The sequence below is a fragment of the Haliotis asinina genome, chromosome 2 (assembly GCF_037392515.1).
Source record: "Haliotis asinina isolate JCU_RB_2024 chromosome 2, JCU_Hal_asi_v2, whole genome shotgun sequence".
Lineage (NCBI taxonomy): Eukaryota > Metazoa > Mollusca > Gastropoda > Lepetellida > Haliotidae > Haliotis > Haliotis asinina.
In genome coordinates, this window is record NC_090281.1 from 57,790,538 (window position 1) to 57,804,904 (window position 14,367).

The 14,367-nt window shown below is 40.7% G+C and overlaps 1 protein-coding gene across 1 annotated transcript; it reads right to left on the reverse strand.

Moving 5' to 3' along the window:
* Positions 1-478: 478 nt before the first annotated feature.
* Positions 479-13,669, reverse strand: LOC137273983 (arylsulfatase B-like). The gene is made up of 14 exons (XM_067806920.1): positions 13,545-13,669; positions 12,978-13,089; positions 10,789-10,840; positions 9,952-10,055; positions 9,094-9,200; positions 8,412-8,476; positions 7,942-8,043; positions 7,119-7,182; positions 6,408-6,505; positions 5,753-5,892; positions 2,870-2,928; positions 2,142-2,253; positions 1,390-1,520; positions 479-748 (listed from the first exon to the last, which is right to left on the reverse strand). Exons 1-14 carry the CDS (start codon positions 13,651-13,653, stop codon positions 576-578), a joined length of 1,428 nt encoding a protein of 475 aa, XP_067663021.1. The 5' UTR covers positions 13,654-13,669; the 3' UTR covers positions 479-575.
* Positions 13,670-14,367: the final 698 nt, after the last annotated feature.

Below are 14,367 nucleotides of genomic sequence, written 5' to 3' on the forward strand. Positions count from 1 at the left end.
TCACCTTATCTCTGTGTCTGGAATGCGTGTTAAACAGTCAATACATTGCCCAACTTTATAATACACCTGTTACAATGACCATCATTTGACAGATAACTGTGCACTAGGAATGTTGGTTAAAATGTAATGCATTTGTATCTCTGCGTTTCGGAATGGTTGTGAAGTGTCAACCGGTTGAAGAGGCAGGTGAAAATTTGGTTGGGTCAATGTGTGATTCTAAAACATCCCCTTAAACCGAAACTGTGTTCGCTGTTGGTCCATTAAATAAATTAATTGATGTTTTAAAAATATTTTTCTGCAAGTTTGAAGTTGTAAAATGAGAACATTTTATATAATAGATTTCTTTATTTAACAAACACTGCTTACTTTACACTGAAAACAATGCAAAAAAAATGTCCAATGTTTTTACATAATATATTTGTTGATTCCTACACAGTTTGTACATATTGCCTAAGCAGACTTAGGAGTAAAACAAACGAACGATTCAATCATCTTTATTTAGTTATGTGGAAGAGTATTTGAGACATAACAATTTCTGTTTTCAAGTACACATTTTACACTATACATCCTGTGTTCTAACACCAGCCCGGAGACCACACTCCACCCCAGTTCTTGGGATCACCCATAGGATCTTGAGGGGGATAGTGTGCCGGCACCATGGACTGTCTCCACCCCTCCAGTCTCTGTTTCATGGAGGCCAAGAGGTCGGGGAACTCGGTCGCCAGGTCATGGCGCTCAGTCGGGTCAGCTTGAAATGGACCAACAAATTTCACTCGGTAACATCAAACTGCTGCCACTCCAAAATCTATTAATAGCATCTCTAATCAATACTTCGTGCGCGAAAACATGAGACACAGTGACATCTTTCTGTGGGTATCTTGGTGGAGTATACCTCAGGCATGCGCAGTAGCCAATACTGATGAGACAAGCTGCAAGGACCAATGGCTTGGTTGACGTTTTGTCACCAAGATGGACATGACAACTTGTTTATCTGGCATCAACCTAAAGCAGTTAAAACTTTCACTCATCATTGTGTAGGGGCCAATGTTTGAGTGTTGTGCTTCTTTATATAATGCTGAAGGTATGTACAAACCCGAGGACTGAAATGTCCGTTTTGCAGAATGTTCTGATGGCACATGAAATACTGTCAATGTGTGCAATTTTGAATTTGGTGTCCAAATGCGCTTTTCCCGTGGAAATATTACTATTCTAAACATCCACTACTGTTAACAAATATTATAATTTGATCTGATGAAACCAAATAGAAAACTTAAGGAAGAGTGTATGGACGTCAAATTCTTTGTTGTGTTGAATATATCTCCCTTTCTTGACAAATGTACATATATATCCTCCGTAATGTATTTATATGATCTGCATTTACAGACATACCTGTAATGTTATACAGCTGGTATAAAGGCCAGTTCTTTTTGTCCACTTGGATATCTTCATCCAACTTCGGCAATGGGTACCAGTCGTTGTAGTCGCCGGGCTTGCCATATATCAACTTCAGATCCTCATACCTGTAGGAGGCAACACAGATCTTCACTCAGAACATCACACGCCACATACATTACTCCGGTCATGGTACTGATTCACAAATCGTTCGTAGCGCTACGACATTCGTAAGCTTATGATAATCTATAGAGTTACGACAGGTTGTAACGTTACGGACCCTTTGTGGATCGGGATCCGGGACAGGAATGTGTGGAACATATAGTCAGTTAACAGATATTGGTAGTCACCAAGTATCAATGACTGAACGTTGTCACAGTATATGTTACGGAACCTTTGACATTCATAGTCGCCACAATATTTCTAAAGTTTGAGGACAAGTATCCAGTACTTTTCGTAAATCTCTTCAAAGGTTGAACCAATAGTCAATACTCCAATTCCACTATGTTTCTGAAGTACTGCAAACATGAGAACATAGTGAGCAGTTTTGCCTCACGCGGAAAGACTGGTCAGTGTATCCAGTTTCTCCCATCTCTACTGTTTTCACTCACACCCTCTCGCCTCCAAACATATCAAACATATAAGACCCTGAGGTACTGGAGATGGGTATGCTTTACAATAAAATAATTGAAAGGACATATAATACATTTACTATCAGAGATACGATAAACTCAGGATTGGCTACAGACCTTATAGCTGAGCTGTTCCTGAGGTCGTCAATGTTGTACACAAACGCCTTCCTATTACTGGGCGAGTTCCGACTCAGCATGTCCCACTGGTTCACGCCATCCAAATCGGGGTCTGTGAATACAAGCAATTAATGTCGTTCCCACAGGAAGACAGCTAAAGGAAACCAATGACTTTTGACTGCCTACATAGAAGAGTCACCCAGTTCACCTTATTTTTTATCATAACCAGCCACAAAAGAAGGTTTCCAGAGTGATGGTGATTAATGGAAACTGCTCATACTCGAACTAAAAGTGCTTTATGGTTCAACTTCTTTATTATACAAGGTCACAACGTTTCGAGACAGATTCTAGTCTCTTCTTCAGGTGAAGTGAGGGTAAAACTAAAGGGTTGTAGTATATATACACTTAACAGTAGACTGATAACAATGGGTAACAAGATATACAGGTTTCTATTAATTGATGTACAGGTTTCGATTGATAGATGTACAGGCTTCAACTTATGTACAGGCTTCAACTGATTGATGTGCAGGCTTGTGTTGATTAGGTTAACGAGTTACAGGTAAAGATGTTTGGATAAAGATTAGTCACTGAGGATAAGGTGGTTCCATGCATTGGGTAAGTAACTCGGTCTGTGAAGAATCTGTTTCATATTGTGTTATCTACAGATGACATTCGGTCGAATGCATGAAATGTCATAAACCACCTAACTCACGCACGCACTCACTCACCTGGCCGACCCCCAGCTAGATGGAGAAGAGTAGGGAACCAGTCAACAGCGTGCATCATTCTGTAACAGACACAATACTTACAGTACACAGAAACATACCTAAGACAGTCTTGAAAATTGCTAGAAACACATCTCTCGAACACAGCATGTCTATTTTCAATAAACATTTGCACTTGTATTTTCTATTTTGTGAAAAAAAGACGACTTTACACACATGAAATGAAATTTGTGCACAAAGTTACCAGTATAAAATTAGGGTATAAAAGCTGACTAGGTTTATTCTCTTACATCATATTAATCGATTGACAACCAGGAATATGCCTCGTTTAACAGCAGAACAGGAGAAGAGAAGTGGGGTACTGCATCATCGCCAGACGCGTCACACGTCTACGACAGACTGACAGTTCTACAGACAGACCAAAGAGCTGTAGACCAATGGTCACTACCCAACAAGACGACCGGTATTTACGGGTGTTTCACCTGAGGAACCGAAACGCCACTAAGACCTCATCATGCGCCAACAGCCTTGGACGTCCAGCCATCAGGCAGACTGTGGCCATGGGACTCCGTCATCATGGTCTCCGTGCCTATGGATCTTTCAAGGACATGACGTTCACGTGCCAATTCCGAACCGCCAGATTGAGATGGGCCAGGAATGTGCCACACTGGCAATAGCAAAACTGGCGAAGAGTGCCCTTTGGTGTCGAAGGCAAGTTCCAGCTCTTCGAGATCTGTTCCCAATTGAGTACCTTTGGGACCAACTGGGACGTCGTACTCGGACACGCCAAAATCTACCACTGACGAGGAACGCGTGTTATCCATAATCTCACCTACGTCGGGTTCAGGCCTGCATCACTGCTAGGGTTGGCCACACCTGGTATTGAATAATATGCGCTGCCCAGAAAGTTGTAAACCCTGCCAGTCGATTCTGCTTTGGTGATCGAAGACTGGATAATGCACCCTAATGTCATTCATGGGCATTAGATCACCAGCTGCTTTGTTTTTCTTCTTGTCGTCCATTCATTACTATTGCTGAATGGTTGCTTTTTAGAATAAAACATTTAATGTCACCATATTTTGCTTTTTTTTTGTTTTACACCAGAAAGATTTGGTGGCGTTTATTTTGGACGTTAATTTATTACACGGAACTATAAACGACTTCAATCACATACTTTTCGTCCTTCATCAGATGCACACATAACACAATGTTTTATTGATCGATTCTGTGACGTCATCCTACTGTTTTGTTGTTTGATTATTAGATTGTCAAAAAATCATTTTCTTGAGCCGGCATTTGCATAACTAATACATTTGACGGAACCTTGTTTTGTTTTGAATAGTTTACATTTTTGTGGAAAAAGGGACATTCTGGGCTAAAACCTGCGCAATGGCATACCTCATTAATTGATACTGGCTGTGTGGACATGTGATATAATTAGGCAATAAACTGGGTTTGGAATGTTCAAATAAAATTTAGAGACTATAAATTCGGTCTAATTACACTATGTTATCTCCATTCTATCATAACATTACGTAAGCCGACATAGTGCCGTTCGTACTTTTTTGTAACATTGCAACATAAAACATGTCCAATGAAAACAACCCTCTGTTTATTCAATGCAATAATTTAATACCTTTAGACTTGGTTTTTACAATCCCACCTCCACACGACTGAAACAACCCTATTGTTTTGTATGCCATGATGCTGTAAGTCCCTGCCAAAACTATAATGGAATAGTCGGACCTACTTACATGTATTTATTTGTAGGAAGTTGTTAACAGATACGCAACACTTTGAAATGGCGGACAACTCAGTGTTTATTTTTTGCGAAAGATTAAAATTTGAAGTGACAGTGGAAAATACTTTATCTTATTCTCGAAACCTCCGTAACCCTTCTTACCTTTGATCCCAACCAACGTGTAAAGAATTGATTTAAGAATTTCTTAGCGTTATGAACGGTTCAAGAATAACTAGCCAGTGTCGTAACTCATCAAAGTTTCGATCATGCTTTCAGGTAAGTGCCTCCACCCCGGCATGCCACGAAATAGTGATAGTGTTGGCCTAACGCAATGCTTTATGTACATGCGATTAACTTGGGATCCCTTGGGACCTTATTTTCATCAAGGGGGACTGGATTGTGGCCAAGCTTTTTTTCAAACCGTACGAACATAGATCACCAGCAGTGACAGCCATGCGCGAAAGCTGGCAGAGAGCAGAATTCTGGTGGTTCAATATTTTACATGTATTTTATTCTGGAGTAAGAATGGCATAAAAGTCGTGCATTTCACGAAGGCATTATAGATTAGTGTGAAGTTTACTATCAGATATTTTCACCAAATTCTCCTGGAAGTTTAGAAAATAGAATGCACAATGGCATTTCACTTGACAATAACGGACGCAATTTATTCTTTAATAAAACAAGTAAATATATAGTAGTAAACTAAATTAGTTAAGAGCTCTTGATTTCAAATACTTCCCTGTGAGGATCCCACGAAATTTAAGTTTGGTATTTGCATTGTAAAGAGCAGTTTTTGACAGCAGCTGCTGACAACATATTCTATAATCGGCAATTGAAATTATAAATATAAACTACATATTTCAAGTTTATATTACAAATATCTTCGACGATAAAACTTTTGGTCCAAACAAGTCACTCCATCATGTGTTTACTGACTCACCCTGTCAAACAAGTCACTCCATCATGTGTTTACTGACTCACCCTGTCAAACAGGTCACTTCATCATGTGTTTACTGACTCACCCTGTCAAACACGTCACTCCATCATGTGTTTACTGACTCACCCTGTCAAACAAGTCATTTCATCATGTGTTTACTGACTCACCCTGTCAAACAAGTCACTCCATCATGTGTTTACTGACTCACCCTGTGTTGGTGTAGTTCAACTTCTGCAACAACGTCTTACTGTACACGAACGCCGCGCCTTTGGTCCCTCCTTCCCACAGAGTCGTCTTGGCCCCCCGGAGAGGCAGGTTGTTCGCCCCAGCGTAAGTAGGACCACCGTTCTGTATTAGTACCAGTTCATCAGTATACAGTCTATTACCGTTACAGCGTCATGCGTGCTTTGAAAACATTCGTAAAATACTTACCCCAATACCATTCTTACTGATTACGTTTCAGGGATAAATCCACTGAACTTCAATCCAAGACTGCCAATGTTACCATGCTTCCATTTGAGACTAAATGGTAACGAAGAGTTAAATATCTAATCTTGGAAAACCAAGGTATGTTTCCTCGTTTCCTCAATGCCATCATAAATCTACGAACATCTCGCTGGAGACATGCTTTAAATAATACCGCTTTTTACCATTGATGAAGCCATTATATACTGGATAAAACTAGTTAGGGATATATGTACATTTTGAAATTATGAATATTGATCTATTTATTCATTGACACACTGATGGAATATCAATCATAAAACTACCACTATCCCTAACGTATTTTGTCCAGTATGTAAAAACACCTAATCTTGGAAAACCCAGTTATGTTTCCCCATCAAGTTGCCATAATGACGTACATCGGTGGTGAAGACGAGGAGGAGATTGTCGATGAGGCCGCTGTCTCGCAGAGCCTGAGTGATGTTGCCGATCGCCTCATCCAGCGCCGATACCATGCCTGACGTGTACATAAGAAATTACATAACATTGCGTCCTGCAGGGTTTGAGTGTGTCAGAGAGCAAAACAGTGGTTGACAATGGCCTGGTGTGTACAGAAGGAATTATATAAGGTGACGTCCTGCAGGGATTGAGTGTGTCAGAGAGGAAACCAGTGGTTGACAATGACCTGGTGTGTACAGAAGGAATTATATAAGATGACGTCATGCAGGGTTTGAGTGTGTCAGAGAGGAAACCAGTGGTTGACAATGACCTGGTGTGTACAGAAGGAATGATATAAGATGACGTCCTGCAGGCTTTGATTGTGTCAGAGAGCAAACCAGTGGTTGACAATGACCTGGTGTGTACAGAAGGAATGATACACACGTTCCGCGGGGTTTGAGTGTGTCAGAGATGAAATCAGTGGTTGACAATGGTCATCAACGATGATGAAACAGGTGCACTGATGAATAGAACCTGCCAGTATTCAATGGATGTGATATGAACTGGTTCTGATTTAAAATGAACCTATGAACTTAGAAACTTAGACTACGCAGCATCAGTCGACTGCACACAGCGAAGTCTGATATTTCAGAATCCCATGTATATCCCACGGATAATGCTAAATGAATTACCACAATAGGTCCTCCGCTGTTTCGTCTTGATGGACTTGTACATGTCTTCAAATCGCTGTGGAACCTGAAAAAGAAGCTTTTCTATTCACCGCCAGCAGGGGCACGATAAATACCTAGCTAAACTGACATGGTGTATAGCTTTTAGCGATTTGCTGCTCTGGTTGATAAGGTTTTTGACATATCTTTATCAAACACCGTCTATATAGTTTGTATACTGTCTTTTGTCTTACGGCAATACGATGTGTGTACATCATTCAGCGTTATATAGCTCAACAACATGTTATGCCAGTTTGTATCTTACAGCAGTACTGTACGAGGTGTGTATATCATTCAGCCTCTTATAGCTGTACTGTACAATAAGTATGTCCCATTTTGCATCTTTCAGAAGTATGCTGTACGATGTGTGTATATCTTTTAGCGTCTCATAGCTGTACTGTACCATAAGTATGCATCAGTTTGTATCTATCTAGCAGGAGTGCATGTTGATTGGATCTGACGTTCATTGCTGTTTAATGCTGTACTCAACAATTATACAGCATCCCGATGCACAAAGTGTTCGTAACGTTACGACCTGTCGTAACTCTACACTTTATCATAGGCGCACATTTCGTATCCAGTGCAGAAGTACCAGGCCTGAAATTCAGTGATTGACATCATGAGCGTCTGTCCACGCTTCTGGTAACGATGACATGCATCAAACATGTCAGTAAGTCTGACCACCAAATTATCAGTTAATCGTCTATTACGACAAGCATCATCGACTAGTCATTCTAGTCATTCTAGTCATGAGTCACGATGTGTGTACTGGTTGTATCTGATCTACCTGTAGTGGTTCATGGACAGACTGGAAGGGCAGGTACAGGTACAGGGGTTTGCTCTTGTCGTGGGTCCTGATGATTTCTTCAGCTCGTGCAGCAAACGTCATCTGAAACAATCAATAAAATCAATCATCCGTATACCTGATATATGCACGGGGTGGCAATCCATGGCTTTGACAGATTATACAATTGTAAATATTTATGTAAACACTCGACAAATGTTAATTGTCATCATTTGTGACCAGCTCGTGTCGTGACAGAGAGTTATACCGCTTTGATAAAACTGAAAGATGGAGTGAAAAATATTTGTTAAACATTCTTAAATATTCTTGTAGTAATGGCGTACTATACGAGTCTTCTTGTAGGTCACGGTAGCTACCAATTTAACTGCCATGCGTCCATATGATTTATATAGTGGCAACATGGAAAAAAATAAAACCTCTTTTCGACCTTTAATGCTTGTTCACTGACGTACCGCGGAGTAAGGTCCACTGTAATTTTTTGCCACTGTTTTATTAAACCGGAAGTCAAACCCGTCACCTGTAAAACAAACACTGCAGTGATATCTAACCGCTACTGAATATTTTCTTTGAAGAGGAAAATATGCAGCTTCGACGTCCTGCAGTCAAAACATGCTTCGAGCACATTATCCAGCATTTTCATTCCACATTGGGCGTCCAAATCTAATGCTCAACGGGCAAAACGTTTGACAAAAGCGTTTATTTATCCATGCTAGAGACATCATCGTCTCAACACTGAGGCACCCGAGTGTTTCCTGCTTGTAAGAACAGGCACCGGGTGTTTAGCTTCTTTTTGATTTAGTATATGTGATTCCTAATGTGTAAAGAATATGACTAGCAATTGACAACGACACTGGAATCGAAATGTATATGCCGAAACGTCTCCTACACAGACTAATGTTGCATATCCATAAAAAAGTCTTCATTCTTCATCTCCTCAACTTCTAGAATGCCATAGAAAACAGCTGTTGTAGTTCGGATACTGCATGCTGAGACAAAATAAGAAACATGAAGGAAGGTGGGGACATCGTCTTCAGATTGAACGGTGCGTATTCGGAGATGATTCGTTCATCTATCGGTCTTAACGGCGTACCCAAAATACACGTACGTCTCTAAATGTTCAAAACCCTTCCCTACCTCTGACGTGATCGTAGTAGCCCTCTGCTCCATTATAATAGCCGAGGAAAGAGTCGAAGCCACGCATAGTAGGGGTGTACCTCCAGTTACAGAATCCAAGATGCCATCTGATATGTAAAACTGTAGTGTTTACATTCCTAGTGAGCATGCAAAGTAGCGACGGAGGCTGTGTGGCCTCAGTGTTTGCTGTCCATTTAAGCTATACCTAATTTATATGTTTTCCATTTGTTGTACACTAGACGATGATCTACCTCGCACCTGCAGTTATATTTTCCAAACTGAATAGTTGATTATGGAACTGAGTTTTACAATAAGTCCATGTGGTGTATTAGTAGACATATAATTAGAGACAGTTTTGGAAATGTTTTTCCAAAATGTCATCGGGAAATTTTAAAAGGGAGCACAAAGCCATATCATTACGAAAGTCAAATGTCCACAACAAATGTACAAAAAACGGGTTCACATGCATTCCATGACAACTATAGAGAACTAACAGCAATATATGATTAATATTTAGATATAAATACATCCCATTAAGAATTTATTCTCTATGCGATATTAGCGTATAGGCACTGGCGTGGATAACGGGTGCCCCAACCGTACCAGACCTCTACAATATACAGGGTGTTATGTCCCTTAGACTGACAAAAATCTGATGAAGCATGATAATAAATAAAATTTTGTATCAGCAAGATCTTAGATCCCGTATGTCGACAAGACGTTATGCTCAAGGGTGTCTCTCAATGGTAACTTTCACCCATTTCCCAAAGTGAAGCTGGCGCCAAGCGATGTACTCGCAACCACTAATCGTAGTAACCCACCCCCTCCCTCTCCCCCTCCCACACACACACAACTTACTTGCCGACTGCGTGTGTCGCATAGCCGAGCTCCTTCAGTTTCTGTGGCAGAAGAGTAAAGTTGGCCGGTACATAACCCGGTATCAGCGGGTGGATTACTTCATGCTGAAATATATCAGACGCTACCCTCAGGAAGCAAAACAGTCACTGAAAAAGATTACAGTCTTGAGTGACTTCAAGGGAATAGTAAACAGGATCTATATTACACAACATGGGGAGCCTTTGGACCATGTTATGAGTCTGGATCAGCAATATGATTGTGATATGAAGCTTAAGATACAGGTTTGGAAATCAGTGTTCAGGATAGAACGGTTACATTTTGGAGTTACGTCAGCTTTTCGGTAACATGTATGATGAATGGCGTTCTGTCGTCTTTGAAAACCGAATTAATTAATTGTCGCATGAGAAAGCGGTAAGGGGTAGGGTTGGGGTGGCGGGTGTTGTCAGTTTTGTACTGACAAGGCACATGATAGCAGAGACAAGTGTAGAACAAAGTTAAAGATAACTGGTCTGATGCCCATTTCCGGATATAATGATTGCTTTTAGCAATATCCCAGCAATGTCACGCCGGGGCATCAGAAATAGACTTCACATATTGTACCCATGTGGGGAATCGAACCCAGGTCCTCTGCTATTCAAAGACACCATGTTTATTGTTGTAACATTCCATAACACGATATACTTCATCAAGTGGAGCTATGGTCGCAGAACAGCATCATGAAGATAGTATATAAACATTTATTTATTTGGGAGAGAGGGAGAGTGACAAGCAGACAGGGAGTGACAGACACACACAGAGAGTAGTGTGTATAGGTGAGTGAGTGAGTGAGTGGCCCACCTGTAGTCCCGTGTGGTAGGGGTAATATCCAGTCATGAAGCAGTTTCGAGACCTGTAATAAAACAAAACCCACCAGCACCAGTAGCACAACCGTATATCCAAAATGTCTTTGTAAACTGTCGGTTATAATGCAGTTTGATTAACGGGGACATGGACTTTTGAGGAGACACGAACCTGTTACATAAGCCGAAACGTTACATAAATATGCATTGGACGGCAAATTGTGTGGCCTGGTGAGCGTCAACGTTTCTGTAAAACAGTGATGTATTATGATGTGTATGGTTTAATGAGATAGTATGAATGTTTGTGGCATTATCTTATCTACATACATATGGAAAGTAAATACGCAACACCTGATTCATAGATTTACAGATTATGACTACAGAACAAAATTCTGTGAAGCAGGTTTTATCAGCATTTTACATCTTGCTGTATAGCTTGACGTTTTAAATATTCTTATGAAACAGGATATCATTCTTGAAATCAAGTTTTTTACTGACAACATGTCACATTCTATCCTTTCAGTTTGGGCTTAGTATTCACTATCATAATATTCAGTATCATAACTGCCATAGGACGTCATAAGTAGTTATACGCTGCAAGGTGGCAGTTTATTGGCATGCGAAATACAGGAATGTCCCCAAAAACACTGGACACCAAGATTGAGCAACATAGGGCTACCGATGACGTCAAAGATCGAATCCCGGATGGGACCCAACCACAAAGGTACTAGGAATTGTACTTTACTATGAAATCCAAACATGACATGTATTGACGGTAAAGATCGCCCCCACAAGCTCCGTAAGACATCAATAGGAGAGGATATAGCATTAGTGAGACTTGTGTTAAGCACCATGCACGGGGCTCACGTATACCGTCTAGGCAACAGGATAATGTGTTGCAGGACCACCAGGAAAAGGCTGAAAGCAGCTGAATGTTGGCCTTAAGAAACTTCAAGTTCACAAAGTAGCACAGCGTGCCTGGTGTAATCAACGTGTTCGCTGGAACACTGCATCATGGCAGGGGGTTCGCTTTTCCGATAATAGTCGTTTCTTTTTGCACTTGGTGGATGTTAATGCGTCTGAAGACAAAGAAACACGACTACTGTTCCCCCAATATACTTTGTGGGACAGGGTCAATCATAGTATGGGGATAGATTTAGTTGGCTTGCACGATGGACCTAATTACCATTCGTACCTTAATGTGCCTTGGTATCAACATGAGATCCTTGAGATTGTTGTTGTCCCACATTTTCATAACCATCCTCTATCCACAAGACCAACATTTATGGTTGACGATTCCAGGCCTCCTAGTAACAGGATGTTGTTAAGACAATCCCATGAGTTCATCCATAAGATCTCAATCCCACTGAACACATGTCACAAATTGTAGGCCGTCGTGTTTGACAGAGAGACCCACCTTTCCAGACTTTCAATGAAGTAACTGCTGCTTTGCACGTGCAATGAACCTTGACACCTCAGAATCAAATCCATAGATCGATCCAAGGAACCAGCAGAATCAGTTGTTCTTGTGCTGAGAGATAACACAAGGTAATGACGGGAAGTCATCTTTTGGACTTTCAGGTCTTGTAGATAATCTGAAGTTCCTTGTACATCGTGTGCATGGTAATGACTTTACGTCGATTCAAGAAAAATGAAATTCTTAATGTTTTTGCATTCATATTCCTAATTCGTTCCATTTTCAAATAAACAGGACTATGTCCTGGCCATGTTTCTCCTTAACCCTTTCCTTTCATGACACAGATTTGTATGGAATGAAATTGTTGACACATTTTATGCACCAGCTGTTTAGAGATGTTCATTTTGAGAAATACGGGTGTTGCTTATTTAGTTTCCGTATGTGATATATTACAATATATTCACGTAATTGCTTTTATTTATTGGTCAGTCATATACCAGGCATATGCGATTCTTGTGCATTACTGGAGCATAACAGTTAGCAGACTTTGATGAGCACTGAATGAAAAAACTCGGTGCATGTGACGTGTCGTAACACGATATAGGGTGAACGTGCGGACTGCACGCAGGACGAGCTCAGTATCAATCTCTTAAGGACAACAGTCAATTTATTGTAACAGGACTTACGGTAAACATACGTATTGTACGTAAGAGGAGTTCACCATCAATCCCTTAAAAGCTACACTGATGATGTGTCGTAAGATGACTTACGGTGAACAAACGTATTGTACGTAGGACGAGTTCAGTATCACTCCCTGGCGGGCCAGACTGTCCATGTTTGGCGTAATCATCTGAGGGTTGTGAAATCCTACATCGTTCCACCCTGGTTAGAGGAACGTGTCAAAATCTTTGAATTTTAGAATGTCTCAAATAGTAAATGGTGCCATCATTCAAATATGATAACCAATACTTACACTGTCGACCAAGTTAGACGACATACACCCCCCAGAGAAATAGCATACTATATAAAGCTATATATATGGCTACACAATTAAAACCTACAGAGCTATGAACGCCCACAAAGTATTGTTTAGGGGTGAACCAACAGAGCTGTTACACGACAGCCAACAGAGCAATGCAGCTTATATAAGCTTATGAGACACGCGCACACACATACACACGCAGACACACACAGTTTGCGATTGTATAATGTAAGCCTACGGCGCTATTTTATACCAAAAAGCCTGAACATACCGTACATTATGTGACCCAATATATTACAGGAAGAGACTCCTTGCAACGTGGTCTTGAGAACATTTATAAAACAACACGTCTTACCCAAATCATCCGCCACAATGAACACTATGTGAGGTGGTTGTACACCACAGACGGCGGGGACGACCCACAGACTCCAGGCTACCGCCAGCGACGCTACCAACCTCTCCATTGTAGAGTATGCAAGAGACACTGATAAGACTCACCTTATCTCTGTCTGTGGAATGTGTGTTAAACAGTCAATACATTGCCCGACTTTGTTATACACCTGTTACAATGACCATCATTTGAGAGATAACAATACGTCAGAAATGTTGGTTAAAATGTAAAGTATTATGTGTATCTGCACTGCTGCCACGTGTCAATTGGCTGAAGAGTAACGTGCCTTTAAAAGCCCTGAGGTCTGGGTTTGTTCTTACTGTCATTAGAACCATGTATTGTTCCTCAATTACTCGTGCCTGATACTTTCTACACTCAAGCGTCTGGCCTTGAAAGCAAATATAGTAACCAAGTCGCCTTCTATCACCACAGATCAATATGTTATGTCTACGTGCTCATTAGCTGTTTGTTCTCGATTACATCTCCACTCTCAAAATTATTCAAAACAAAGCATACAGCTGATTGTAGAATAGGGAATAGTGAATAGAATAATGTCTATTTTCCTTCAGTGATCAGCGTTTATATGGTTCATAAACTGTATAACGTCAACAGTACTTTTGTTGGTCGTCTGCGAGTTTGTTTACAAAGGGAGACAACTCTGGGCACGCTTGAAAACACATTACATGTGAAAAGTTGACGCCTTTGAATCAATGTTCTGCATGCTCCTTGGGTAAGGTTAAATGTTTCGATAGTTTCAGGTATTCGTTTAACACACATCAACCACAAT

Coding starts and splice junctions, on each gene's coding strand:
- LOC137273983 (XM_067806920.1), bottom strand. CDS start 13,653: ATGGAGAGGTTGGTAGCGTCGCTGGCGGTAGCCTGGAGTCTGTGGGTC. Junction 10,056..10,788: donor CCTACCACACGGGACTACAG/GTGGGCCACTCA, acceptor GATATATTTCAG/CATGAAGTAATCCACCCGCT. Junction 2,254..2,869: donor TCTAGCTGGGGGTCGGCCAG/GTGAGTGAGTGC, acceptor TTGTATTCACAG/ACCCCGATTTGGATGGCGTG.